Raw genomic sequence first — 26,013 nt, 5'->3', positions numbered from 1 at the left:
TTTGAGAAAAACATCTACTTGTGCTTCGTTGATTACATGAAAGCCTTTGACTGTGTGGATCACAACAAACTGTGGAAAATTCTTAGCGATGGGAATACCAGACCACCTTACCTGCCTCCTGGGAAACCTGTATGCAGGTCAAGAAGCAATAGTTAGAACCAGACATGGAACAGGTGATTGGTTTAAAATTGAGAAACGAGTACAACAGAGCTGTATATTGTCACCTTGCTTATTTAACTTAAGCAAAGTACATCATGTGAAACGCTCGGCTGGATGAAGCACAAGCTGGAATCAAGATTGTCAGGAGAAATATCAACAACCTCAAATATGCAAATGATACCACTCTAATGGCAGAAAGTGAAGAGGAACTAAAGAACCTCTTGACGAGGGTAAAGAAGGAGAGTGAAAAAGCTGACTTAAAACTCAGCATTCAAAAAACTAAGATAATAGCATCTGACCCTATCACTTCATGGCAAACAGAAGGGGAAAAAGTGGAAGCAGTGACAGATTTTTCTTTTCTTGGGCTCCAAAATCACTGCAGATGGTGACTTCAGCCAGGAAACTAAAAGACATTTGCTCCTTGGAAAAAAGCTATGACCAACCTAGACATCATATTAAAAAACAGAGACATCAATTTGCTGACAGAGGTCCATATACTCAAAGCTATGGTCTTTCCAGTAGTCACATATGGATGTGAGAGTTGGACCATAAAGAAGGCTGAGTGCCAAAAAATTGATGCTTTTGAACTGTGGTGTTGGAGAAGACTCTTGAGAGTCTCTCAGACAGCAAGGAGATCAAACCAGTCAATCCTAAAGGAAATCAACGCTGTATATTCACTGGAAGGACTGATGTTGAAGCTGAAACTCCAATACTTTGGCTCCCGGATGCAAAGAACTGCCTCACTGGAAAGACCCTGATGCTGGGGAAGGCTGAAGGCAAAAAGACAAAGGGGTGGCAGAGGATGAGCTGGCTAGTTAGCAATCACCAACTCAATGGACATGAGTTTGAGCAAACTCAGGGAGATAGCGAAGGGCAGGGAAGCCTGATGTGCTGCAGTCCATGGGGTCGGAAAGAGTCGGACACAACTTAGCGACTGAACAACAACAGCAACTCTCTGACTCTATTGCCTGGGCTCTCTCTACTGCAACACGACCCTCTAATGACATGAGAATGTCCCCTCCAGTCAGCCTCCCAGGCCATGTCATGTCCGCAGAGAGGCAGGAGGAGAAAAGTATGGACAAATTATGTGAGGGTGACCAAAGGACTCTGAGCTCAGCGTTCCTTCTGTCTGGGACTGAAATAACCTTCTAGGGCCAGGAAGTCATGCTGTGGGGGCCATCGTTGTGACTAAGAGGAATGCACCCCCTAGGAAGAAAGGAGGTCATGATTTAGGGTCATGAAGAGCTCTTGCTATGACAGGTGTGAGTGGGTCAGGAGGCCTCTTGAGCTAGAAAGGGCCCCATGTGTGAGCTTTGTAAGGACAGACAATGCTTTTCTCCATGCATTGGTGTGTGCCCAGTGCCTAGCTCTCTGTGGTGGACACAGGTTAAGTCACTCTTATTATGGATTTTTCTCTAGAGAAACCGAAATTGCAAACTGAAAATACTGGGTTGGCCAAAAGGTTCATTAGAGTTTTTCCATAAGATGGTATGGAAAACCTGAACGAATGTTTTGGCCAACTCAATACTTATAAGTGCCTGTGTACCCCTACCTCAAAATAAAAACCCAATGAATACATTCTCAAGGCATTTCTGATGATATGTGCATGCTAAGTCACTTCAGTCGTGTCTGACTGTTTGTGACCCCATGGACTGTAACCTGCCAGGCTCCTCTGTCCATGGAATTTTCCAGGCAAGAATACTGGAGTGGGTTGCTGTGCCCTCCTTCCTGACCCAGGGATCGAACCCGTGTCTCTTGTGTCTCCTGCACTGGCAGGTGAATTCCTTACTGACAGATAGGGAGCACCACCCGGGAAGCCGATCTCTGATGATGGTGAGAGATTATTCCAAAGAAGTGACACTAAATAGAGGTGCAAGCCAACGGTCAAAGAAACAAACTGAGGAGATACAATGAGAAACTGACCCAGTCCCGGGACCGTGAGGAGGCCTTGGGAGAGACAGGTTTTCACCCTTGGCCATCGTCCCCCTTCCTTCCTCTGTACCCATCTCTGCATTCCGGGAGGAGATGTATCAGTGCCTAGCTGATGGCCTCCCTCTCTCTGCCTCCCGTTTGCTTCCAGTGAAAGGGCCATGCTGACAGGAGGCTGGAGAGTGAGGAGGCAGAAGAGAGTGATTGGGGTTTTGAGCTCCCTGGCTGCCTCCCCGCCAGGCTGTGAGATGGAAGTTGGCAGTGTTATGCTACTTGAGGACATAGCCCCTGTCTGGTGGCCCTTTCCTAAAACCAGAGTGACAACTACAGCTCCAGCCAGAGCCCCCCCTGGGTTCTGGTAGCTTCTTCCTTTTCCCCATCAGGCCCAGCAAGAGTAACAGCTCCCTATGAAGACTTGGTCTTGGTTGGGGGTGGGGGGTGGGGTTCAGATCCCTTAGCTGTGCCCACTTGTGTTAAATTCTCCTAAATTACCATCATAGATTATGCCCTGTATTTTCTGCTGGGATAAGGCCAGATACCAGGATACAAGAAACAAAACAAACAAAATAAAATAACATTGACTAGCAAGCAAATCCGGAGAAGGCAATGGCACCCACTCCAGTACTCTCGCCTGGCAAATCCCATGGGCAGAGGAGCCTGGTAGGCTGCAGTCCATGGGGTCACTAGGAGTCGGACAGAACTGAGCGACTTCACTTTCACTTTTCACTTTCATGCATTGGAGAAGGAAATGGCAACCTACTCCAGTGTTCTTGCCTGGAGAATCCCAGGGACGGGGGAGCCTGGTGGGCTGCCGTCTCTGGGCTCGCAGAGTCGGACACGACTAAACTGACTTAGCAGCAGCAGCAGCAAGCAAATCAGTGATGCCTGAGGTTATCAGCCGCAATTTAACTTTTCAATGCCCACGTGCCACCTCCCTCCCTAAATTAGAATTCACAAAATAGTTCTCTTCATAAACAGATTTGAATGTTTGGAGAGAAGACCAGTGTATAGGGAAGTGGAACAGAAGCAGGAAGAACCTGCTTGACCCTGTTGGGCTCTCCCATAGTTCAAGCTACCAGCAGCCAAAGCTTCCACTGGGAGCTTCCTGTCTCCTGACTGTTGCTGATGGATGCCTGTGCCCCCTGCCTGCCCTACCCCAACATGAACTCATGAGAGTGTGGACTCAAGAGGAGACAAATCTGCCTTTGATGGGAGATAGTTCTTGAGCAAATTCTTACCTTGACGCCATTCTTCTTGCTGGAGGTAGTGAGTAGAAAAGAAATAGCTTTGCTGGGATTGACAAACGGCAGACAATGCTTTTCCACCCTCTGGATGTGTGGCTGCCTGCAGGAGCAGGAGAGAAGCCTGGTGGCCCAGGGAGGCTCAGCAAGATGTCGAAAGGCCCTGTGATTTCCTGCCGGAGGGGAACTGGCAAATGAGAGGTCCTGGAGATGAGAGAGACAAGAAAGCTCACGAGATGTTTTTACTTGCCCTGACTCCAATCACTGACCTCTGCCTCTGTACCCATCCTGCCCTCTTCGGTCCCCCTCCCTGTGAGGAAGCGCTGTCCTAAAGCCTTTTGCTGCTTGCTGTGAGCCTGCGCAAGACGCTGACCTACCAAGTAACATGAGCGTCTGTAGCTAAAGAACGGTTTGCTTGGCATTTAAGGCCCTGCGTGGCCTGGCTCACTTGATCTTTTAAAACTTAATCACAGAAGTAGTGAATGCACATTAATTTTATTTCAAATGATACCAAGGTGCATAAAATTACTAGATTGGGTGCATTTAGTATTGTGTGGCCATAGACTAAGGTGCAAAAATGAAAAGTAACATCTCTCCTAATCTCATTTCCCAGTAGCAAACAAGGTCCAGTTTCCATTCTTAATTCTTTTAGATACTAAATGTTATAGCTTTATATAGTAAAAAAAAAAATACATTTATATTTTTGATTTATGAATATCAACAACAGGGTATATTGAGTTCCCTTATAAAAGATAAGGAATTTAGCATACCGCCTGTACTCTGTCACCTTTCTCCCTCTACATCGTGATATTTGTTAGCTAGATTGTATTTCTTTTTTTATTAAAGGTTTAAAAAAAAAAGCTTTTATCTTTTTAGTTCTATATAGTTTATTTATTTAAAAGAAATAATGTATTTAGTTTTGGCTGTGCTAGGTCTTCGTTGCTGTGCAGGCTTCTCTCTAGGTGCAGTGTGGAGGCTTCTCATCGTGGTAGTTTCTTCTGTTGCAGAGCATGGGCTCTAGGGCATGTGGGCATCAGCAGTTGCAGCTTCCAGGCTCTAGAGCACAGACTCAATAGTTGTGGCATATGGGCTTAGCTGCTCCACAGCATGCAAGATCTTCCCTGACCAGGGATCGAACTCATGTCCCCGGGTTGGCAGGCAAATTCTTATCTACTGCACCACCAAGGAAGTCCAGCTAGATTTTTTTTAGACTGCCATGGGGTCGCTAGGAGTCAGGCACGACTGAACGACTTCAGTTTCACTTTTCACTTTCATGCATTGGAGGAGGAAATGGCAACCCACTCCAGTGTTCTTGCCTGGAGAATCCCAGGGACGGCAGAGCCTGGTGGGCTGCCGTCTATGGGGTTGCACAGAGTCGGACATGACTGAAGCGACTTAGCAGCAGCAGAGCCCAGCCAGTATTTTCAGTCTTAGCTCCTGTGACTTCCTTTCATGTGCCCATCCTGCCTCCACATTGAGTTACTTGTGGTTTCCTTTGGAAACTTAACTATGAAGCATTTAAAGCAACCAGAGAAGTGTATTCACTCATTCATTCATTTACCCAGCACTGTTGTGTGCATATGCTGTGCCAGGGCACTGTTTCAGGCCTGAAGATGTGATGATGGTGATGCACGAGACTGTGCCCCTTACATTCCAGAGGAGCTGGGGAGCTCCTCCTTGGGAGTGAGTATTCGTGGAGAAGAGGTTTGAGACTCAACACTGGGGCCTCCAACCTCCAGAGACCCAGAAGAAGAGGAGGACTCGGCCAACACAGTAGTGAAAAGCAGCTGCTGAAGGAGTAGTAAGCTAGGAAAGTATCCCAGAGACAGAACAGAGAGGCTATTCTAGAACATGCGAGTGAGCCACAGCATCAATCCTCCCCAAGAGATTGACTAAGATGAAGACTAAGAACTGACATAGGGAGTCCTGGCTGATCCCGACAGGCATGGTTCCTGTGGATGTTGAGGCTGGATAATTGGAAGAACGTGAGTTTTGGAGAGAATGGTGTGATAGGAGACCTGGACAACCTCAGAGAGTCATCTTGAGACGCTACCACAAAGACAGATTGCTCAGAAAGATGAGTGGGGACAAAATTTCTGCACAGAAAACACTAGCTTTCCTAGGTATGAAAAAAGTGAGAAAAAAGGCAAAGGAAACCTCAACTACTTCTGGAGAGAAAAAGAAAGAAATGAGGACTGGTCAGCCCTACCAGATTAGAACATACCCGAAAGCCTTGGTGAATACAGTGAGGTGCTAACATGAAAATAGGCAGAGAGATTGAGGCAGCAGGGCCTAGAGTCTCAGGAATCAAACACACATGCGTGTGGAATCCAGGATATGATAAAGGGGCCATTTAGAACGGGAGCAGGTAGAGATAAAATAATAAAAATAATAAATCAGTAAAGGTTACTGGGCAACTGAGAAGCCATCTAGAGTGAAATGCCTTAGGGACCATAGCTCATATTCACACCTTGTTAACTTTTTTTAAATTGATGGATAATTGCTTTAAAGAATTTTGCTGTTTTCTATCAAACCTCAACATGAATCAGCCGTAGGTATACATATATCCCCTCCCTTTTGAGCCTCCCTCTCATCTCCCTCCCCATCCCACCCCTCTAGGTTGATACGGAGCCCCTGTTTGAGTTCCCTGAGTTAACTTTAAAATGGATTGTGTATTTAAATATAAATAAGAGAAGCAAAAAGAGTCAGAAGAAGACATGGGAAAATTATTTTTGTGTGTGTGTTCAAAGAATTTTGTTTTAACTATAAATACTTTGGTATTCTCTGATTGGTAGGGGAGGAATAGTCCTTTTTTAAAAAAAAGTGAATTATAGTTGGTTTACAATGTTGTGCCAATCTCTTCTGTACAGCAAAGTGACTCGGTTTCTTTGTTTTCTTTTCCATTATGGTTTTAAACAAGGTAATGAATATAGTTCCCTGTGCTGTACATTAGGACCTTGTTATTTATCCATTTTAAATGTAATAGTTTGCATCTATCAATCCCAAATTCCCAGTCCATCACTTTCCCTTCTCCTCTCCCCCTTGGTGACCACAGGGAAATTCTTTTATAACTCTGGATTGGGGAAGATTTTCCTAAACATGACACAAAACTCAGAAATAATAAAAATAATTGAAAATTAAAAATAATTTTTCTTCATGGAAAAGGTCACTGTAAGCAAGTCAAACAGCAAACTGGGGAAAAGTATTTATAATGCATATTTTGGGCAAAATTATCTATTGTGTATGTCTGTATTTCTGACACATTACTAAGAGAGAATTTTCACAGCCTAGTAAGAAAATGACCAACTCAGTTCCTACAAAACCCATGTTTCTTAATCAAGCATGAGAAAAAACGTCATACACGTGATGGTGAAGGTTCACGGAAACTCTACCAAGATATCTTCACCTTCACGTTTTCAAGTATCCTAAAGTTTGACACTTCGAGAGTGAGCAAGGAAAGTGGCACTCTTGTGTGCTTGGCACTCCCAGGCAAAACTTGGCCCCCCAAGGGAAGCTGCTTATCAGACTTTACAAATCTATGCTGGCTAGAGACGTGGCTGAAACCCTGGGAGCCTGGCCAACAGTCATCACAGTCACCAGCTTTGTAGGAACAGGTCTCTAAACCTTCCCATTGAAAAAGATTTCTCAAAAGATGGGAGCAGAAGATGAAGTTCTTTGGTACTGCCTAGAATGTCACTGGCTTTACAGAAGATGTTTTTTTCTAATTTGTCTGGAAGTAGGCTGCTATCTCTGTAGTCAGAGCCCTGCACCTGGACACAAGGGTTGACCAGCGGGTTCTGTCTTAGTCCTCATTCCCTGCTTTGCCCTGTTCTTTGTTTGGTGCAGTGGACAAACTGTTCAACCATCTTTCCTCATGAACAACACCAGGACCTTAAAAGCTTTAACCTCTATCCCCTTCCTCCCAGTCAACTGTGCTCCAGTATTCCTCCCCTCCAAGACATTAAATATTTATTAAAAGTTTTAAATAGTGAGTGTTTCTTCAAATGTATCCCCATAAAACTAGTGTGTTTTTGTTCAACTTCTCATTTCACCCCTGGTGGCTCAGCAGTGAAGAATCTGTCTGCAATGCAGGAGACCCGGCTTTGATCCCTGGGTCAGGAAGATCCCCAGTGGAACGGAATGGCTACTTACTCCAGTATGCTTGCCTGGAGAATCCCATGGACAGATTAGCTTGATGGGCTACAGACCATGAGGATGCAAAGAGTTGGACATGACTGAGTGACTGACTCTTTCTTTCTTTCCTGTTTTGCATCTCATCTTCCATTCCTTGAAATACATTCTTCAGAAGTTCCTTTCATGAGAGTTTTTGTGGGGTTAATGCCCTAGTTTTTTTCTGTCTGCAAATGTCATTGTTTCACCCTTATTTTCTGGATGTGGTTTTTTTCAGGCTGGCATCACAGGGTGACAGTCACTGCCCTCCAGCACATTGGAGATCCACTGTCTTTGGCTGCCAATGTTATTCTTGTGAGATTGGCTATCAATCAAGTTGCCAATCACTTTCAGTGATCTGCCTTCTTCCTTCCTAAGGGCTTTTCTTTTTTCTCTCATGTGGTACACTGTCATCAAAATGTGTCTAGTGGCTTTCTCTTTATATCACATTTTGGGTTTATGATGTTTCCTGGACTTTAAGATTACTGTCATTTAGTATTTCTGGATGGTTTTCTGCTATTATTTCTTCATAGATTACATAGTGGTTGAGACCACAAACTCTGGAGCCAAGCTACTTGGCGTCTCTATGAGACCTTGGACAAATGTTGTAACTTCTCTGTTTCGGTTTCCTCATGTGTGAAGTGGGGATGATATTATTCCTCATCTATAAAGTGCGGATGACATTATTACCTACCTTTCTTTTTAACTAGGCATTAACCCCACAAAGACTCTCACAAAAGGAACTTCTGAAGAATGTATTTCAAGGAATGGAGGATAAGAGATGCAAAATAGGAAAGAAAGAAAGAGTTAGTAATGAAATAAAAGTAGGTAGAAAAGGTAAAAAAGAAAGGTTTTCTCGTGAACATTAGTGAGTTAATTGCATAACAGTCTGGTGGCTCAGATGGTAAAGCGTCTGTCTACAATGCGGGAGACCTGGGTTCCATCCCTGAGTTGAGAAGAGCTGCTGGAGAAGGAAATGGCAATCCACTCCAGGACTATTGCCTGGAAAATTCCATGGACAGAGGAGCCTGATACGCTACAGTCTATGGGGTCACAAAGTCGGACAAGACTGAGCGACTTCACTTTCACTTTCCTTTAGAACAGGGACACATGGTAAATACTATATACTTGCTAGCTCTTATAATCATTTTTATTATTACCTCTTTCTAGAAGTTTCATCCAGCACATTTTAGTGTTTCTCTTTCTATTCTCCATATCCCTTAACATCTCTTTCTTGTTTTCTGTCTGTTTGGCTCCTAGGTTCAGTTCAGTTCAGTTCAGTTCAGTCGCTCAGTCGTGTCCAACTCTTTGCAAACCCCATGAATCCCAGCACACCAGGCCTCCCTGTCCATCACCATCTCCCGGAGTTCACTCAAACTCACATCCATTGAGTCGGTGATGCCATCCAGCCATCTCATCGTCCATCGTCCCCTTTCCCTCCTGCCCCCAATCCCTCCCAGCATCAGAGTCTTTTCCAATGAGTCAACTCTTTGCATGAGGTGGCCAAAGTACTGGAGTTTCAGCTTTAGCATCATTGCTTCCAATGAACACCCAGGGCTGATCTCCTTCAGAATGGACTGGTTGGATCTCCTTGCAGTCCAAGGAACTCTCAAGAGTCCTCTCCAACACCACAGCTCAAAAGCATCAATTCTTTGGCGCTCAGCTTTCTTCACAGTCCAACTCTCACATCCATACATGACCACTGGAAAAACCATAGCCTTGACTAGATGGACCTTTGTTGGCAAAGTAATGTCTCTGCTTTTGAATATGCTATCTAGGTTGGTCATAACTTTTCTTCTGCCTTCTTGATAATTTCTACAGGTGGATCTTCTAGGTTTCTAGTCTCTTTTCCTCTGTGTCTAATCTTCTGTAAACAGAAGATTAGACAGATTTTAAATCCATCCACTGAATTTTAAATTCAATTTTTATATTATTAGTTTCTAGATAATCTGCTTGAGACTCTATTTCGATATTTGTTTGGTCAGTTTCTGGCCTGGTCTTGATGCTGATTCACCTTGTCAATTCTCTTTTATGTCTGTAACCCTATGAAGCCTAGCAGTCTTAAAACTCTCTATCTGAAAACCCCAGTGCTGGAGTCTGTGTGCCTGACCTTACTGTGTTTCCTCTGTCACTTTGTGATGGTGATTTGCTTCTTTGTGTATTGGTAATTTTAGACTGTTAGCTGCTCACTTTCCTTGGGACTTTATCTGTGGGAATTCTTTCAGGTCTGAATTATAGTTGAGTTCCTCCAGAAAAGAACTTGTGTTTTCTTTTGCTGATGGACTGGGGGAACTTCCCAGCATGGCTCTCATCTCTCAGGATGTCCCCAGAAACCTCACCTGGCATTTGTAGCTCTAGTGAGACCACAGGTCATATGAGTTTGGGCCACAGTCTTTCTTGTGACTACAAATTCTCCAGAGAAAATTTTGGTTTGCCTAGATCCAAGCTTGGTCAAACAATTTCTTGGTGGTTTTATTTTTTACTAATGAGAAATACACTTAGGTTTAGTCTTTTGAGGTCCCAGTTTTTCATAGGGCACCCTTGTTTAACTTCCCAACTTTGGGTTGTCTAAAAACTCTATTTTCTAGCCCTGCTACATCATGCAGAGCTTAAAGTAGCCATAATAGGAAATATCAGTTTCCTTTTGAGAGCCAAGGGGGTTGACTTAAAGAATTTAAGGGAGGAAGTAACTTGATCAGCTCTGTGTTTCAGAAAATCCTCTCAGACTACTGAGAGGAGAATATAGAGAATATAGATGAAAATACAAATCTCTAGTTAGACTTCTATATGGAAACAACTACATGAATACTCAGATTCATGCACACAAAGTATCCAACTATTTATGCTGTTTCGTAACATGTAATGTATTTCCAGTTAGATCCTTTTAATTGTGGAATCTGTTTTGTCCTAATCCCTTATCTTTAAAATGAGGTGCTTTCTAGCTGTGATGAATCTAAAATGAAAATCTTTGGTACCTGTGGAGGTTTCTTCATGTACCCTCCTCTCTCCTTGGATTTGTTTTGTACCAAAGAGAGTGGAGACCTCAGATGGGAATCTCTGACAGGCCAAGCTTCATCCTGGGATGACTCACATCCATTAGGGCCTTAATGGTTCCCAGAGGCTCCCCTTTCCGTAACTGTGATACGCTCAGCAATCTAGGCCCCTATCCACAGCCCTAAAGTTTATGTTAGAATTCTTTCCATTAGAATTGAGAATGCAGGCGAGTGTCATTTACAGAGTCCCTATAAAGGACAGTTTTGTTGGGGAGTATGTGTTGGGGGGAGGGTGTGTGTGCATGTGTAGCTGATTTTACTACTTGAACTTGCACAGATATATATTTTGGAAGAGGGGGGCTCATCCCTGGTCTCATTCCATGCCATGCAGTTATTACCAGCCACTGAAAGCCAAGCAGATACAATGAAACCAGGAGAGGGGAAATATCCTGATGATGTCATTTGGACTCTGGATCCCACTGTTTCTGGAGCCAGCCTCTCTTGCCAGCTCCAGGAATAGTTATTTGAACCAATAATGTCCCATAATGAATTTTATTTCTGTCTGCCCTCTGCTCACACAGCCACAGATATGTCCATATCAAAGCTTTTATCACACTGTACTTTAAGCATCTGAGGACACGATTCTCTCCTGTTGTACTACGAGGTCTTTGAGAAGAATGAACACATCTTTGAGTCCCAGGGCCTGCAGTAGTGCCTGACCCAATGCTCAGCATTTTTTTTTTGTTTCTAGAAATGCATGCATTTGTGCCTGAAAGCATGAGTGAATTAGTGATTGAATAGACAAGTTGGAGAGATGAGAATTGGGAAGTGATTCTGGGCAGAGAACTTTAAAGGCTTCACTGTGAGGAACATCTGACAGTGGAGAAGCAAGCCAAAATGAAGGCAAAGAATATTTGACAGGTTAAGTGAAGTCGCTCAGTCGTACTCTTTGCGACCTCATGGACTGTGGCCTATCAGGCTCCTCTGTCCATGGTATTTTCCAGGCAAGAATGTTGGAGTGGATTGTCATTTCCTTCTCCAGGGGATCTTCCTGACCCAGGAGTCGAACCCGGGTCTCCTGCATTGCAGGCAGATGCTTTACCATCTGAGCCACTACTTTAAAATGCACCCAACATGAGACTTCCCTGGTGGTCCAGTGGCTAAGACTTCCATTCCCAATACAGGGGGCCAGGGTTTGATCCCTGATCAGGGAACTAGATCTCATATGCTACAACTAAGACCCAGTGCAGCCAAATAAATAAATATATTAAAAATAATAAAATGTACCCAACAGGTAAGAAGCCCAGCCTTGTGGGAAGTAGAATGTACCTGGAGTTGACTTACATTAGTTTCCAAGTCCTGTACTATTTGGGAAGCAGTGTATTGCGAGAGTGAGGACCAGGCCACTGTGAATGCAGAGAATCCCAGGGGTGTCCAAGAAAGTGGAAACAGAATGTGCTGGACTTGGGGGTGGGGACAGTTTCTGGGTTGCAAGATCCTTTCTATAAAAACCTTTTTGGAGGGTGGGCTTTGCCAATCTTGGCTGTTCTTGACCAGGGATGGAGGACCATGAGTGCATAATCAGAATGACCCTTGGTGGCCCTGCCTTGGGATGCTGGATCAAGGTTAGTCTGAACTGGTAGGATGGAGGGAGAAACAGTTGCAAGGCTTCAGGAAGGAAAGAGGCTTCAGTAAGCTGGGGAGAGCTTGAGGAGGGCAGGAGGTCTGGGACTCCCTCGTGAGAACTGACGTGATCCTTGCATAGGGAATCACACAGCTTCTCAGACTCTTGGTAACACCAGGTAAGGCAGCAGGTGTGAAGAGCCCTTCTCCTGGGTGATCCGAGCCAGAGGACCCGAAGTCTCCTACAGAGTCAGGGGCTGCAGGAAGGGCGTCCTGCTTCAAGGCAGCTATGAGCTGACTTTCTACTGAAGTAGAGGAGAAAGAAGGCTTATTGAATTCTTTTCTTCCCATTCCTTTGTCTTTTACGTCCATCTGTGCTTGCTCATTCAAGGGTTAGGCTCCTCCGAAAGTCAGCGAATCATGGAGACAGGAGCCCTAGGGCTCCTGAGCAGCGGTGTGGTTGGGGAAGCCTATGGCCAAAATCATCTCAGTGGGGAGAGCCAGCTCCTGTCTGGTCCTTCATTCCATGTCCTTCCAGCCGTCAGTGATTCAGATCTGCTGTCAGGTAACACTGCCTGGGGATTCTAGAAATGAAAAAGTCGGGACAATCAGTGCTCTAATTTTCCTCATTTGGAATTTCTTTTTCCTCCGAGCATCATGTAAATTCATCCACAGATATTTATTGAATGGCTGCTTTGTGCAGGGCACTCTCGTGGACCCTGCTTATAAGGAGTGAACATCACATAGTAAAGTCCTCAGTTGAGTCCAGTTCAATGGCTCAGCCATATCCAACTCTTTGTGACCCCATGCCAGACTTCCCTGTCCATCACCAACTCCTGGAGCTTGCTCAAACTCATGTCCATCAAGTCGGTGATGCTATCCAACCATCTCATCCTCTGTCGTCCCCTTCTCTTCCTGCTGTCAGTCTTTCCCATCAGGGTCTTCTCCAGTGAGTCAATTCTTCGCATCAGGTGGCCAAAGTATTGGACTTTCAGCTTCAGCATCAGGCCTTCCAGTGAATATTCAGGACTGATTTCCTTTAGGATGGGCTGGTTTGATCTCCTTGCGGTTCAAGGGACCTCAAGAGTCTTCTCCAACACCACAATTCAATAGCATCAATTCTTTGGCACTCAGCTTTCTTTATAGTCCAACTCTCACATCCATATATGACTACTGGAAAAACCATAGCTTTGACTAGACAAACCTTTGTTGGCAAAGTAATGTCTCTGCTTTTTAATATGCTGTCTAGGTTGGTCATCGCTTTCCTTCCAAGAAGCAAGTGTCTTTTAATTTCATGGCTGCAATAACCATCTGCAGTGATTTTGGAGCCCCCCAAAATAAAGTCTATCATGGGTTCCATTGTTTCCCTGTCTATTTGCCATGAACTGATGGGACCAGATGCCATGATCTTAGTTTTCTGAATATTGCAATGGCACCCCACTCCAGTACTCTTGCCTGGAAAATCCCATGGATGGAGGAGCCTGGTAGGCTGCAGTCCATGGGGTTGCTAGGAATCGGACACGACTGAGCGACTTCACTTTCACTTTTCACTTTCCTGCATCGGAGAAGGAAATGGCAACCCACTCCAGTATTCTTGCCTGGAGAATCCCAGGGATGGGGGAGCCTGGTGGGCTGCCATCTCTGGGGTCGCACAGAGTCAGACATGACTGAAGTGACTTAGCAACAGCAGCAGCAGCCAACATTTTCACTCTCCTCTTTCATCAAGAGACTCTAGTTCTTCACCTTCTGCCATAAGGGTGGTATCATCAGCATATTTGAGGTTATTGATATTTCTCCCGGCAATCTTGATTCCAGCTTATGCTTCATCCAGCCCAGCGTTTCTCATGATGTTCTCTGCATATAAGTTAAATAGCAAGGGTGACAATATATAGCCTTGATGTACTCCTTTCACGATTTGGAACCAGTCTGTTGTTCCATGTCCAGTTCTAATTCCTGACCTGCATACAGATTTCTCAGGAGGCAGGTCAGTGGTCTGGTATTCCCATCTCTTTCAGAATTTTCCAGTTTGTTGTGGTCCGCACAGTCAAAGGCTTTGGCATGGTCAACAAAGCAGAAGTAGATGTTTTTCTGGGACTCTCTTGCTTTTTCTATGATGCAGCAGATGTTGGCAATTCGATCTCTGGTTCCTCTGCCTTTTCTAAATCCAGCTTGAACATCTGGAATTTTGTGGTTCACATACTGTTGAAGCCTGGCTTGGAGAATTTTGAGCATTACTTTTCTAGTGTGTGAGGTGAGGGCAGTTTTGCAGTAGTTTGAACATTCTTTGGCATTGTCTTTCTTGGGGATTGGAATGAAAACTGACCTTTACCAGTGCAGTGGCCACTGCTGAGTTTTCCAAATTTGCTGGCATATTGAGTACAGCACTTTCATAGCATCATCTTTTAGGGTTTGAAATAGCTCAACTGGAGTTCCATCACCTCCACTAGCTTTGTTCATAGTGATGCCTCCTAAGGCCCACTTGACTTCACATTCCAGGATGTCTGGCTCTAGGTGAGTGATCACACCATCGTGATTATCTGGGTCGTGAAGATCTTTTTTGAACTTCTCACAGAAGTTCTTCTGTGTATTCTTCTTTTTTTTTTTTTTCTTCTGTGTATTCTTGACACCTCTTCTTAATATCTTCTGCTTCTGTTAGGTCCATACCCTTTCTGTCCTTTATTGTGCCCATCTTTTCATGAAATGTTCCCTTGGTATCCCTGATTTTCTTGATGAGATCTCTAGTCTTTCCCATTCTGTTGTCCTAGTGTTTGTTATATTATGGAGACACGTGTGTGTGTAGTTAGTAGGCCTGGATTAACTCAGTGCTACTCTGGTTGATTTTTCCTGTTTGATCTGATCGTTTTCAATCAGTGACAAGAAGATTCCAATGCATTTGCTCATTTTTGTGTGTGTTCTAAAAAAGGTCCCTGACTGTGAATCCAACCACTCTGGGCTGCCTGAGTACTCTGGCCCTAGAGGAGTTCTCTGATGGCTTCCACTCTAGCCCCAGGGGATCTCTAAAACGAGGACCCCTTCTGATGGCTTTCCAGGGGGCCTGGGCCTGGGCTCTGCTGACTAGCTCATCGTCATAGTGGTCGAGGGTCAGATGCAGTGGGCTTCTCCTGCACTGTCCTCTCCCAATGGCCTCCTCCTTTCCCATAACCTCTCCGAGCCTTTACCCATGAAGTCTTGGATGAAAATTGTGCTCCTAGAGCTCCGCCTTGTCATCTGGGCCACCTTCTTCTGCACTCTGGCCCCTGTCAGCCTCAAGTGCTGCCTCTCTGAGGTCCTCCTCTTCTGACTACCCTGTCACTCAAGCCCGGGACTCATTACTGTCGTGTGTCCTGAGTGTCTGTTTCTGCTGGTGGCTGTTTTCAGAGCGGGGCAGCTGTAATCTGCACAGCTCCCTCGCTTCTGGGTGCCCAGAGCCAGAGCTTGTGTGTGTGTGTGTGCATGCACACGCATGTGTGCGCATCCAGCCTCAGCCTGGCAAGCTCTCTGTGGCCAGGTGGCTCTGTCCCCATCTTACCTCTGTGGCCCACCCCTAAGCATGGCTATGTTCCTTGTATGGTGGATGGATATGTACTGTGGTGAGAGCAGAATCTATCTTGTCTTGGGATCTTCGGTCCTGAGTAAACAGCAGCGCCCCCTACTTCTTCACATGCTGTCTTACGTCATCAATGCAATCTATGAGATCCAATAATACGCTGTTTATGAGATATTAATTTAAAACCTAAGGATATAAAGAGATTAAAAGAAATGGAAAAAGATTCACCAGGTAAACAATAACAAAAGATAATGTAGTTATATTAGTCTTTATGGTTATAAGGAGCCTTTTATTATAAAATGATTATTTTTATATTAGTAGAAAAATATTTAAAACATAACTTTTATGGGATGGGGAGGGAGGTGGGAGTGGGGTTCAGGATGGGGAACACATGTAAACCCATGGCTGATTCATATCAATGTATGGCAAAAACCACTACAATATTGTAATTAGCCTCCAACTAAAATAAATAAATTAAAAACTAATAATAAATTAATTAAATGGAAAAAACATAACTTTTAAAAAGAACCATTTATAACATCAAAAATGTTATTAGGAATAAATCTAAAGCAAAGCATATACAACCCTCTATGTAGAAACAAACAAAAAAAAACCAATTTTGAATGACATTAAAGATTATCCAAGTAAATACTGTTCATGTTCATGCACAGGAAAATCTAATATTATAAAGATATGAATTCTCTTTATTTTCTCTACTACATATTCAATGCAACTCCAATAAAAATCTCAATAGAATTATGTGAAGCTTGATAAACTGATTTTTAAATTTAAAAAGAAACATAAAAAATAGATAATATGCTTAGGAAAAAGAAGCTTAAGGTGGGGGACCTGTACTTAAGTATAAAGCTGTAGCAGTTAAGACTATATGGTACAGACCTAGAGAGAGACAGATTGATCAGTGGATTGCAAAGGACAGCCCAGAAAGATTCACTCAAATACCAAACTGAAATATAGTAGAACTAGCATGGGAACTTAATGGGTAAAGGAGGAACTTTTTATTAAATAAAGCCAAGAAAAACTGTTATTGTAGCAGAGGGGGTTTTTTGGTGTCCACCAAAATAAATAATAAAATGTCTTACTCAAGGTCACACTTCAGATAAATGATTCTGACCCTCTACTTCTGTATTTGGAAGGAATGATGCTAAAGCTAAAACTCTAGTATTTTGGCCATCTCATGCGAAGAGTTGACTCATTGGAAAAGACTCTGATGCTGGGAGGGATTAGGGGCAGGAGGAAAAGGGGACGACAGAGGATGAGATGGCTGGATGGCATCCCTGACTCCATTGACGTGAGTCTGAGTGAACTCTGGGAGTTGGTGATGGACAGGGAGGCCTGGCGTGCTGCAATTCATGGGGTCGCAAAGAGTCAGACACGACTGAGCGACTGTATTGAACTGAACTGAATCCTCATCATGTGATCTTCAAGAAGCTACTTAACTCCCTTGGGTCTGTACCTTATCATTCATAAAATAGGAACAACATCTGCCTGCTGTTATTCTTAGGGATGTCGAAGCAGGGAGAAGCAAAAAGCAAGTTTTTAACATTTTGGTTTTTGAAGTATCACATCTGATGAAGTCAAAGAAAAGAAATGTGACATTCCTCATGGCGCCACTAGGTGGCAGTCGATAATTATTGTGAGGCTCGTGTTACCCTTGACCGGCCAGCAGAGGGCTCACATCCATGAAGTCTGGAAAGAGGTCCAGATTAAATAGGATGGCAAAGGGGCTCATGTTGCTTCTGGATGGTTATTCATGGATGGCAGTGAGCTATTCCTGCCAGTTTAGGGCAGTGTCTATGAAATCAACCTCTGGAATGGTTATTCCCGGTCTCCAATCCTGGATCTAAGGATTACTAACTTAAATTTGCTACTAGTTGACTACAAGGAGGTCCAACCAGTCCATTCTAAAGGAGACTAGTCCTGGGTGTTCTTTAGAAGGAATGATGCTAAAGCTGAAACTCCAGTACTTTGGCCACCTCATGTGAAGAGCTGACTCATTGGAAAAGACTCTGATGCTGGGAGGGATTGGGGGCAGGAGGAAAAGGGGACGACAGATTAGATAGCTGGATGGCATCACTGACTCGATGGACGTGAGTTTGAGTGAACTCGGGGAGTTGGTGATGGACAGAGAGGCCTGGCGTGCTGCAATTCATGGGGTCGCAAAGAGTCGGACACGACTGAGCGACTGTATTGAACTGAACTGAATCCTCATCATGTGATCTTCAAGAAGCTACTTAACTCCCTTGGGTCTGCATCTTATCATTCATAAAATAGGAATAACATCTGCCTGCAGTTATTCTTAGAGATGTCGAAGCAGGGAGAAGCAAAAAAGCAAGTTTTTAACATTTTGGTTTTTGAAGCATCACATCTGATGAAATCAAAGAAAAGAAATGTGACATTCCTCACGGCGCCACTAGGTGGCAGTCGATGATTATTGTGGGGCTCGTGTTACCCTTAACCGGCCAGCAGGGGGCTCACGTTCATGAAGTCTGGAAAGAGGTCCAGATTAAATAGGATGGCAAAGGGGCTCATGTTGCTTCTGGATGGTTATTCATGGATGGCAGTGAGCTATTCCTGCCAGTTTAGGGCAGTGTCTATGAAATCAACCTCTGGAATGGTTATTCCCGGTCTCCAATCCTGGATCTAAGGATTACTAACTTAAATTTGCTACTAGTTGACTACAAGGAGATCCAACCAGTCCATTCTCAAGGAGATCAGCCCTGGGATTTCTTTGGAAGCAATGATGCTAAAGCTGAAACTCCAGTACTTTGGCCACCTCATGCGAAGATTTGACTCATTGGAAAAGACTCTGATACTGGGAGGGACTGGGGGCAGGAGGAAAAGGGGACGACAGAGGATGAGATGGCTGGATGGCATCACCGACTCAATGGACGTGAGTTTGAGTGAACTCCGGGAGTTGGTGATAGACAGGGAGGCCTGGCATGCTGCGATTCATGGGGTCACAAAGAGTCGGACACGACTGAGCAACTGAACTGAACTGAAGTTGCTTAACCTCACTGACCCTCAGTTTCCTCACATGTGAGATGGTTGTGTCTCCTTATAGGGTTGTTGCAAGGTCCTCAAACACAGGTTAGTGCTCAGCACAGGAGAAAAGCCCTAGGAATGTCAGGAACGTACTTATCTTGGTCTCCATCATCATCATTATTATCGCATTCCTTTCCCACAACTTCAGAGCCTCTGAAGCTTGGCCTGAAATCCAATCCCCCAAGGGCAACAGAGTCTGGAGCTGCTCAGGCCATGTCTGCCCCTGTGAGTCTTTGGGGCAGAGCAGCGGGCCAGACCCGGCTCCTCAGGCAGAGTGAGTTTCCACTGCTGTTGCTGCCTCTGTTAGAGTAGATACATTGTGTAAACATGGGCTGTAAAGAGGTAAAGGATTATTATGTGCTGTACTGAGCTTAGTCTCTCAGTCATGTCTGACTCTTTGCGATCCCATGGACTGTAGACTGCAGGGCTCCTCTGTCCATAGCGATTCTCCAGCAAGAATACAGGAGTGTGTTGCCATGCCCTCTTCCAGGGGATCTTCCCTACCTAGGGATCCAACCCAGGTCTCCTGCATTGCAGGCAGATTCTTTACCATCTGAGCCACCAGGGAATCCCCCAAAAGGACTGTTATAGCTGATGAAATTCTCTTAGCTCTCACAGGGTCATTGGATGAGGCACATGGCCCTGGGGTCCCCACAGAGACCAGCTCCCTTCCACGGCTTTCTAGCTCCACTCATTCACTCACTTCAGTGGCTCAGTCATGTCTGACTCTTTGCAACCCCATGAAACGCAGCATGCCAGGCCTCCATGTCCATCACCAACTCCCGGAGTTCACCCAAACCCATGTCCATTGAATCAGTGATGCAATCCAGCCTCTGTCATCCCCTTCTCCTCCTGCTCTCAATCTTTCCCAGCATCAGGGTCTTTTCAAATGAGTCAGCTCTTCCCATCAGGTGGCCAAAGTATTGGAGTTTCAGTTTCAACACCAGTCCTTCAAAAGAAAACCCAGGACTGATCTCCTTTATGATGGACTGGTTGGATCTCCTTGCAGTCCAAGGGACTCTCAAGAGTCTTCTCCAATACCACAGTTCTAAAGCATCAATTCTTCAGCACTCAGCTTTCTTTATAGTTCAAGTCTCACATCCATACATGACCACAGGAAAAACCATAGCCTTGACTAGATGGACCTTTGTTGACAAAGTAATGTCTCTGCTTTTCAATATGCTGTGTACGTTGGTCATAACTTTCCTTCCAAGGAGAAAGTGTCTTTTAATTTCATGGCTGCAATCACCATCTTCAGTGATTTTGGAGCCCAGAAAAATAAAGTCAGGCAGTGTTTACACTGTTTCCCCATCTATTTTCCATGAAGTGATGGGACCGGATGCCATGATCTTAGTTTTCTGAATGTTGAGCTTTAAGCCAACTTTTTCACTCTCCTCTTTCACTTTCATCAAAAGGACCTTTAGTTCTTCACTTTCTGCCATAAGGGTGGTGTCATCTGCATATCGGAGGTTATTGATATTTCTTCCAGCGATCTTGATTCCAGCTTGTGCTTCCTCCAGCCCAGCATTTCTCATGATGTATTCTGCATATAAGTTAAATAAGCAGGGTGACAATATATAGCCCTGATGTACTCCTTTACCTATTTGGAACCAGTCTGTTGTTCCATGTCCAGTTCTAACTGTTGCTTACTGACTTGCATACAGGTTTCTCAAGAGGCAGGTCAGGTGGTCTGGTATTCCCATCTCTTTCAGAATTTTCCACAGTTTATTGTGATCCACACAGTCAAAGGCTTTGGTACAGTCAATAAAGCAGAAATAGATGTTTTTCTGGAACTCTTTTGCCTTTTCGATGATCTATCAGATGTTGGCAATTTGATCTTTTGTTCCTCTGCCTTTTCTAAAACCAACTTGAACATCTGGAAGTTCACTGTTCACGTATTGCTGAAGCCTGGCTTGGAGAATTTTAAGCATTACTTTACTAGCGTGTGAGATGAGTGCAACTGTGCAGTAGTTTGAGCATTCTTTGGCATTGCCTTTCTTTGGGAATCTTGGGCTCTTCCCTGGTGGCTCAGATGGTAAAGCATCTGCCTACAGTGCAGGAGACTTGGGATCAATCCCTGGGGTGGGAAGATCCCCTGGAGAAGGAAATGGAAAGCCACTCCAGAACTCTTGCCTGGAAAACCCCATGGACAGAGGAGCCTGGTAGGCTAAGTCCATGAGGTCGCAAAGAGTCGGACATGACTGAGCAACTTCACTTTTCACTTTCTTTGGGAATAGAATGAAAACTGATTTTTACCAGTCCTGTGGCCACTGCTGAGTTTTCCAAATTTGCTGGCATATTGAGTGAAGCACTTTCACAGCATCATCTTTCAGGATTTGAAATAGCTCAACTGGAATTCCATCACCTCCACTGGCTTTGTTCATAGTGATGCTTCCTAAGGCCCACTTGAATTCACATCCCAGGATGTCTGGCTCTAGGTGAGTGATCACACCATCGTGATTGTATGGGTCATGAAGATCTTTTTTGTACAGTTCTTCTGTGTATTCTTGCCATCTCTTCTTAACATCTTCTCTTCTGCTAGGTCCCTACCATTTCTGTCCTTTGCATGAAATGTTTGCATGAAATGTTCCCTTGGTATCTCTAATTTTCTTGAAGAGATCTCTAGTCTTTCCCATTCTGTTGTTTTCCTCTATTTTTTTGCATTGATCACTGAGGAAGGCTTTCTTATCTGTCCTTGCTATTCTTTGGAACTCTGCATTCAAATGGGTATATCTTTCCTTTTCTACTTTGCTTTTCACTTCTTTTCACAGCTATTTGTAAGGCCTCCTCAGACAGCCATTTTGCTTTTTTGCATTTCTTTTCCTTGAGGATGGTCTTGATTCCTATCTCCTGTACAATGTCACAAACCTCTGTCCATAGTTCATCAGGCACTGTCTACCAGATCTAGTACCTTAAATCTATTTCTTACTTCCACTATATAGTCATAAGGGATTTGATTTAGGTCATACCTGAATGGTCTAGTGGGTTTCTCCACTTTCTTCAATTTCACTCAGATTTTGGCCATAAGGAGTTCATGATCTGAGCCACAGTCAGCTCCGGGTCTTGTTTTTGCTGACTCTATAGAGCTTCTCCATTTTCGGCTATAAAGAATATAATCAATTTGATTTCAATGTTGACCATCTGGTGATGCCCATGTGTAGAGTCTTGTGTTGTTGGAAGAGGGTGTTTGCTATGACCAGTGCGTTCTCTTGGCAGACATCTACTAGCCTTTGCCCTGCTTCATTCTGTATTCCAAAGCCAAATTTGCCTATTATTCCAGGTGTTTCTTGACTTCCTACTTTTGCATTCCAGTCCCCTATAATGAAAAGGACATCTTTTTTGGGTGTTGTTCTAGATGGTCTTGTAGGTCTTCATAGAACTGTTCAACTTCAGCTTCTTCAGTGTTACTGGTCGGGGCATAGACTTGGATTACCGTGATATTGAATGGTTTGCCTTGGAAACGAACAGAGATCATTCTGTCATTTTTGAGATAGCATCCAAGTACTGCATTTCGGACTCTTTTGTTGACTGTGAGGGCTATTCCATTTCTTCTAAGGGATTCCTGCCCACAATATTAGATATAATGATCATCTGAGTTAAATTCACCCATTCCAGTCCATTTCAGTTCGCTGATTCCTAGAATGTTGCCATTCACTCTTGCCATCTCCTGTTTGACCACTTCCAATTTGCCTTGATTCATGGACCTGACATTCCAGGTTCCTATGCAATATTGCTCTTTACAGCATCAGACCTTGCTCTATCACCAGTCACATCCACAACTGAGTGTTGTTTTTGCTTTGGTTCCATCCCTTCATTCTTTCTGGAGTTATTTCTCCACTGATCTCCAGTAGCATATCGGGCACCTACCGACCTGAGGAGTTCCTTTTTCAGTATCCTATCATTTTGCCTTTTCATACTGTTCATGGGGTTCTCAAGGCAAGAATACTGAAGTGGTTTGCCATTCCCTTCTCCAGTGGACCACATTCTGTCAGACCTCTCCACCATGACCCTTTAGTCTCGGGTGGCCCCACAGGGCATGGCTTAGTTTCATTGAGTTAGACAAGGCTGTGGTCCGTGTGATCAGATTGGCTAGTTGTCTGTGATTGTGGTTTCAGTGTGTTTGCCCTCTGATGCTGTCTGGCAACACCCACCATCTTACTTGGGTTTCTCTTACCTTGGACGTGGGGTATCTCTTCACGGCTGCTCCAGCAAAGCGCAGCCGCTGCTCCTTACCTTGGACGTGGGGTAGCTCCTCTTGACCGCTGCCTCTGACTTTGGACGTGGGGTAGCTCCTCTCGGGCTCCTCTCTGCCGACGTCTCACCTTGAGCTCCCCGGCCGCGCTTCTGCGCCGTCGCAGCCGCCGCGCTTCTGCGCCGTCGCAGCCGCCGCGCTTCTGCGCCGTCGCAGCCGCCGCGCTTCTGCGCCGTCGCAGCCGCCGCGCTTCTGCGCCGTCGCAGCCGCCGCGCTTCTGCGCCGTCGCAGCCGCCGCGCTTCTGCGCCGTCGCAGCCGCCGCGCTTCTGCGCCGTCGCAGCCGCCGCGCTTCTGCGCCGTCGCAGCCGCCGCGCTTCTGCGCCGTCGCAGCCGCCGCGCTTCTGCGCCGTCGCAGCCGCCGCGCTTCTGCGCCGTCGCAGCCGCCGCGCTTCTGCGCCGTCGCAGCCGCCGCGCTTCTGCGCCGTCGCAGCCGCCGCGCTTCTGCGCCGTCGCAGCCGCCGCGCCCACTTTCTAGCTCCAGAGAACCCAAATGACTCCCTGGTCACCCTCTCCTCCCCGAATTGCTGTTGAGGCCTGGCTGCCTGCCAGTCTGGTTTTCTCTGGCTTTCCTCTGCCAGTGCTTGGCCAGGGCAGGGCAGGGAGAGGTTCACAGTGGGATTTGTCCAGGGTAGGGTGGGTAGGTTGTGTGTGAACCCCGTGGTAACAGTTCGGGCAGCCAGTCAAGGAGGAGGAGGAGGGCAAGGTGCAGGCCAGGCCTGGGTTCAGCTTCAGCCTGCAGCTCCCTGAGGGGTGGGATTGTTGGATGGAGGACATCTGTGGGCCCTGAACCTACAGTTATCTCTACTCAGCCAGCTCATTGTATGGGGCTGGAGTTGAGAAAACCAGGGCTGCAGAGCTGGGCTCCTGCCCACTTTACAGATAACCTTGCCCTTTGGGAGAATGGTGGGCAGAGCCTTGCTGGAGCAGAGTACGTTCCAAAATGCGGAGATCTGTGCAGTGTCAAACCTCCTTCTCATGTGCCATTCCAATGCTTTACTGGTGGTGCCTCTGAGACTCTGGGTGTGCAGGCCTCCTAGTGCTCTGCGCTCAGCCCTCTTCTCTGCCTCCCGGAATCGCCTTTATCCTTTAGAACCATCAAGCTCCCTTCTTGGAATGTATCCCAGCTCACGGGGCGCTTTCCTTGACTGACTCCTGCAGCCCCTGAGCACTGCCCCTAGATTGGACAGAGCACACCCTGCTCTGCAGTAACATTCATGGGTCTGTCCTTCAGGTTGGAAACCCCCTGAGAGCGGGGACCATGTCACGCAGCCATGGGTTCATTCATCTGTTCGTTCAACAAATACAGGATTGAGCACCCGTTACTTGGAGGGCCTTGTTCTGTGTGCTGGGGGTTTGCACAGGGAGCCAGTTGTGAAATCCGGCTCCTGACTCCCGCCTGGCCTAGTGCTCTTTCCAACAGACCTGCCCCCTTCCCACCTCTCCCAGAGCCCAGCCCCCCAGGGTGTACTTTGGGTAGGGGAGGGTAGTGTTCAGGACCCACCATTTACTCAGCCCCAACAGGCAAGCCCCTGTGTTGGGGGGCTCTGGGAGGCCCCCCCTCCACCTTCTCTGGACAGTCCCAATCAGGGAGCAATAAGGCTATATCTTTTCCTTTTTGTAATAAAAAACGGTGATTTATTGTACATTTGTTCTTAACATGCGGAATATGTAGTATAAGGATTTCCTACTGAATAAGTGATACTCATAAGTTATGACCAACCTAGATAGCATATTCAGAAGCAAAGACATTACTTGGCCTACAAAGGTCCATCTAGTCAAGGCTATGGTTTTTCCAGTGGTCGTGTATGGATGCGAGAGTTGGACTGTGAAGAAAGCTGAGCACCGAAGAATTGATGCTTTTGAACTGTGGTGTTGGAGAAGACTCTTGAGAGTCCCTTGGACTGCAAGGAGATCCAACCCGTCCCTTCTGAAGTAGACCAGCCCTGGATGTTCTTTGGAAGGACTGATGCTAAAGCTGAAACTCCAGTACTTTGGCCACCTCATGCGAAGAGATGACTCATTGGAAAAGACTCTGATGCTGGGAGGGATTGGGGGCAGGAGGAGAAGGGGACGACAGAGGATGAGATGGCTGGATGGCATCACCGACTCGATGGACATGAGTCTGAGTGAACTCCAGGAGTTGGTGATGGACAGGGAGGCCTGGCATGCTGCAATTCATGGGGTCGCAAAGAGTCGGACACGACTGACTGAACTGAACTGAACTGAACTGATTAAGCCAAAAAAGGAAATAAAAGGAATTTTTAAATCAAGTTTTAGCTGGATTGTTTGAAATACAAATATGCAGATTTTAATCAGTGAAAAAAAATCTCAGTTGTGTTTTTTCACCAGGAACTTCAACTAAACCTAGAACTTTCTCACACCTCAGTTAGAAAGAAAATAAAACAGAAACTAAAAACAAACAAACAAAAAAAAAAACAAAAATACAAACACTACAAAATTGGCTGCTGAGAGAGCAAAGTTTTTTGCAGAGACCTGTACAGCATCATGACAAGAGGGGCAATATCTGGCAAGAGTTGAAATAACAGTGTCTTGCTTTGTGCAGGTCAAGCACTGGTATGAGCATTTCATGTGTATTAACTCGTAATCTTCACTGCCACTGTATGAAGTGAGTACCTTTATCACCCCCCTTTTCCAGATGATAAATGTGAGAGAGAGAGGTTAAGCAACTTGCCCAAGATGACACAGCTAACAAGGAGCCGTCAGAAAGCAAAAGATATTCCATGCAGCTGTTATGCCCCTGATCACCTCAGCAATGGCCAAGGTAAAAAGGTGAGCCTAGAAGATGTGAATCGGAGCATAAAAGATGTCTAACATGCCCAGGCACCTTCCGAGGATGCCCAGCCACCCTGTGAGCCAGGCCTAGGCTGTCTCATGCTCCAGTGGGGCCCACTGGGCTGTGCTGCTTGGTTTCAGAAGGCGGTGGTCCATGAACCCTCTTTTGCATACACAGGGCTGCTGGGGAATTCTCCCAATTTGCCTGAGCCCACGGTCACTTGCTGTTCTTTGAAATAAAA

The 26,013-nt window shown here is 45.5% G+C and overlaps 1 protein-coding gene across 1 annotated transcript in view; it reads right to left on the bottom strand.

Moving 5' to 3' along the window:
- LOC133240937 (uncharacterized) overlaps window positions 1-26,013 on the bottom strand; it is a 31,920-nt gene that overhangs the window by 1,231 nt on the left and 4,676 nt on the right. Inside the window, exons 4-5 of the mRNA XM_061405920.1 lie at window positions 22,959-23,476; window positions 3,327-3,533 (exon numbers count right to left, since the gene is read on the bottom strand). Of these exons, the coding sequence (XP_061261904.1) occupies window positions 3,327-3,533; window positions 22,959-23,476 (725 nt within the window). The remainder of the gene's footprint in view (window positions 1-3,326; window positions 3,534-22,958; window positions 23,477-26,013) is intronic.

Source organism: Bos javanicus, chromosome 29, assembly GCF_032452875.1.
Source record: "Bos javanicus breed banteng chromosome 29, ARS-OSU_banteng_1.0, whole genome shotgun sequence".
Classification (NCBI taxonomy): domain Eukaryota; kingdom Metazoa; phylum Chordata; class Mammalia; order Artiodactyla; family Bovidae; genus Bos; species Bos javanicus.
The sequence above is the reverse complement of the archived record's forward strand: the minus strand, read 5'-3'. Positions and strand labels throughout refer to the sequence as shown.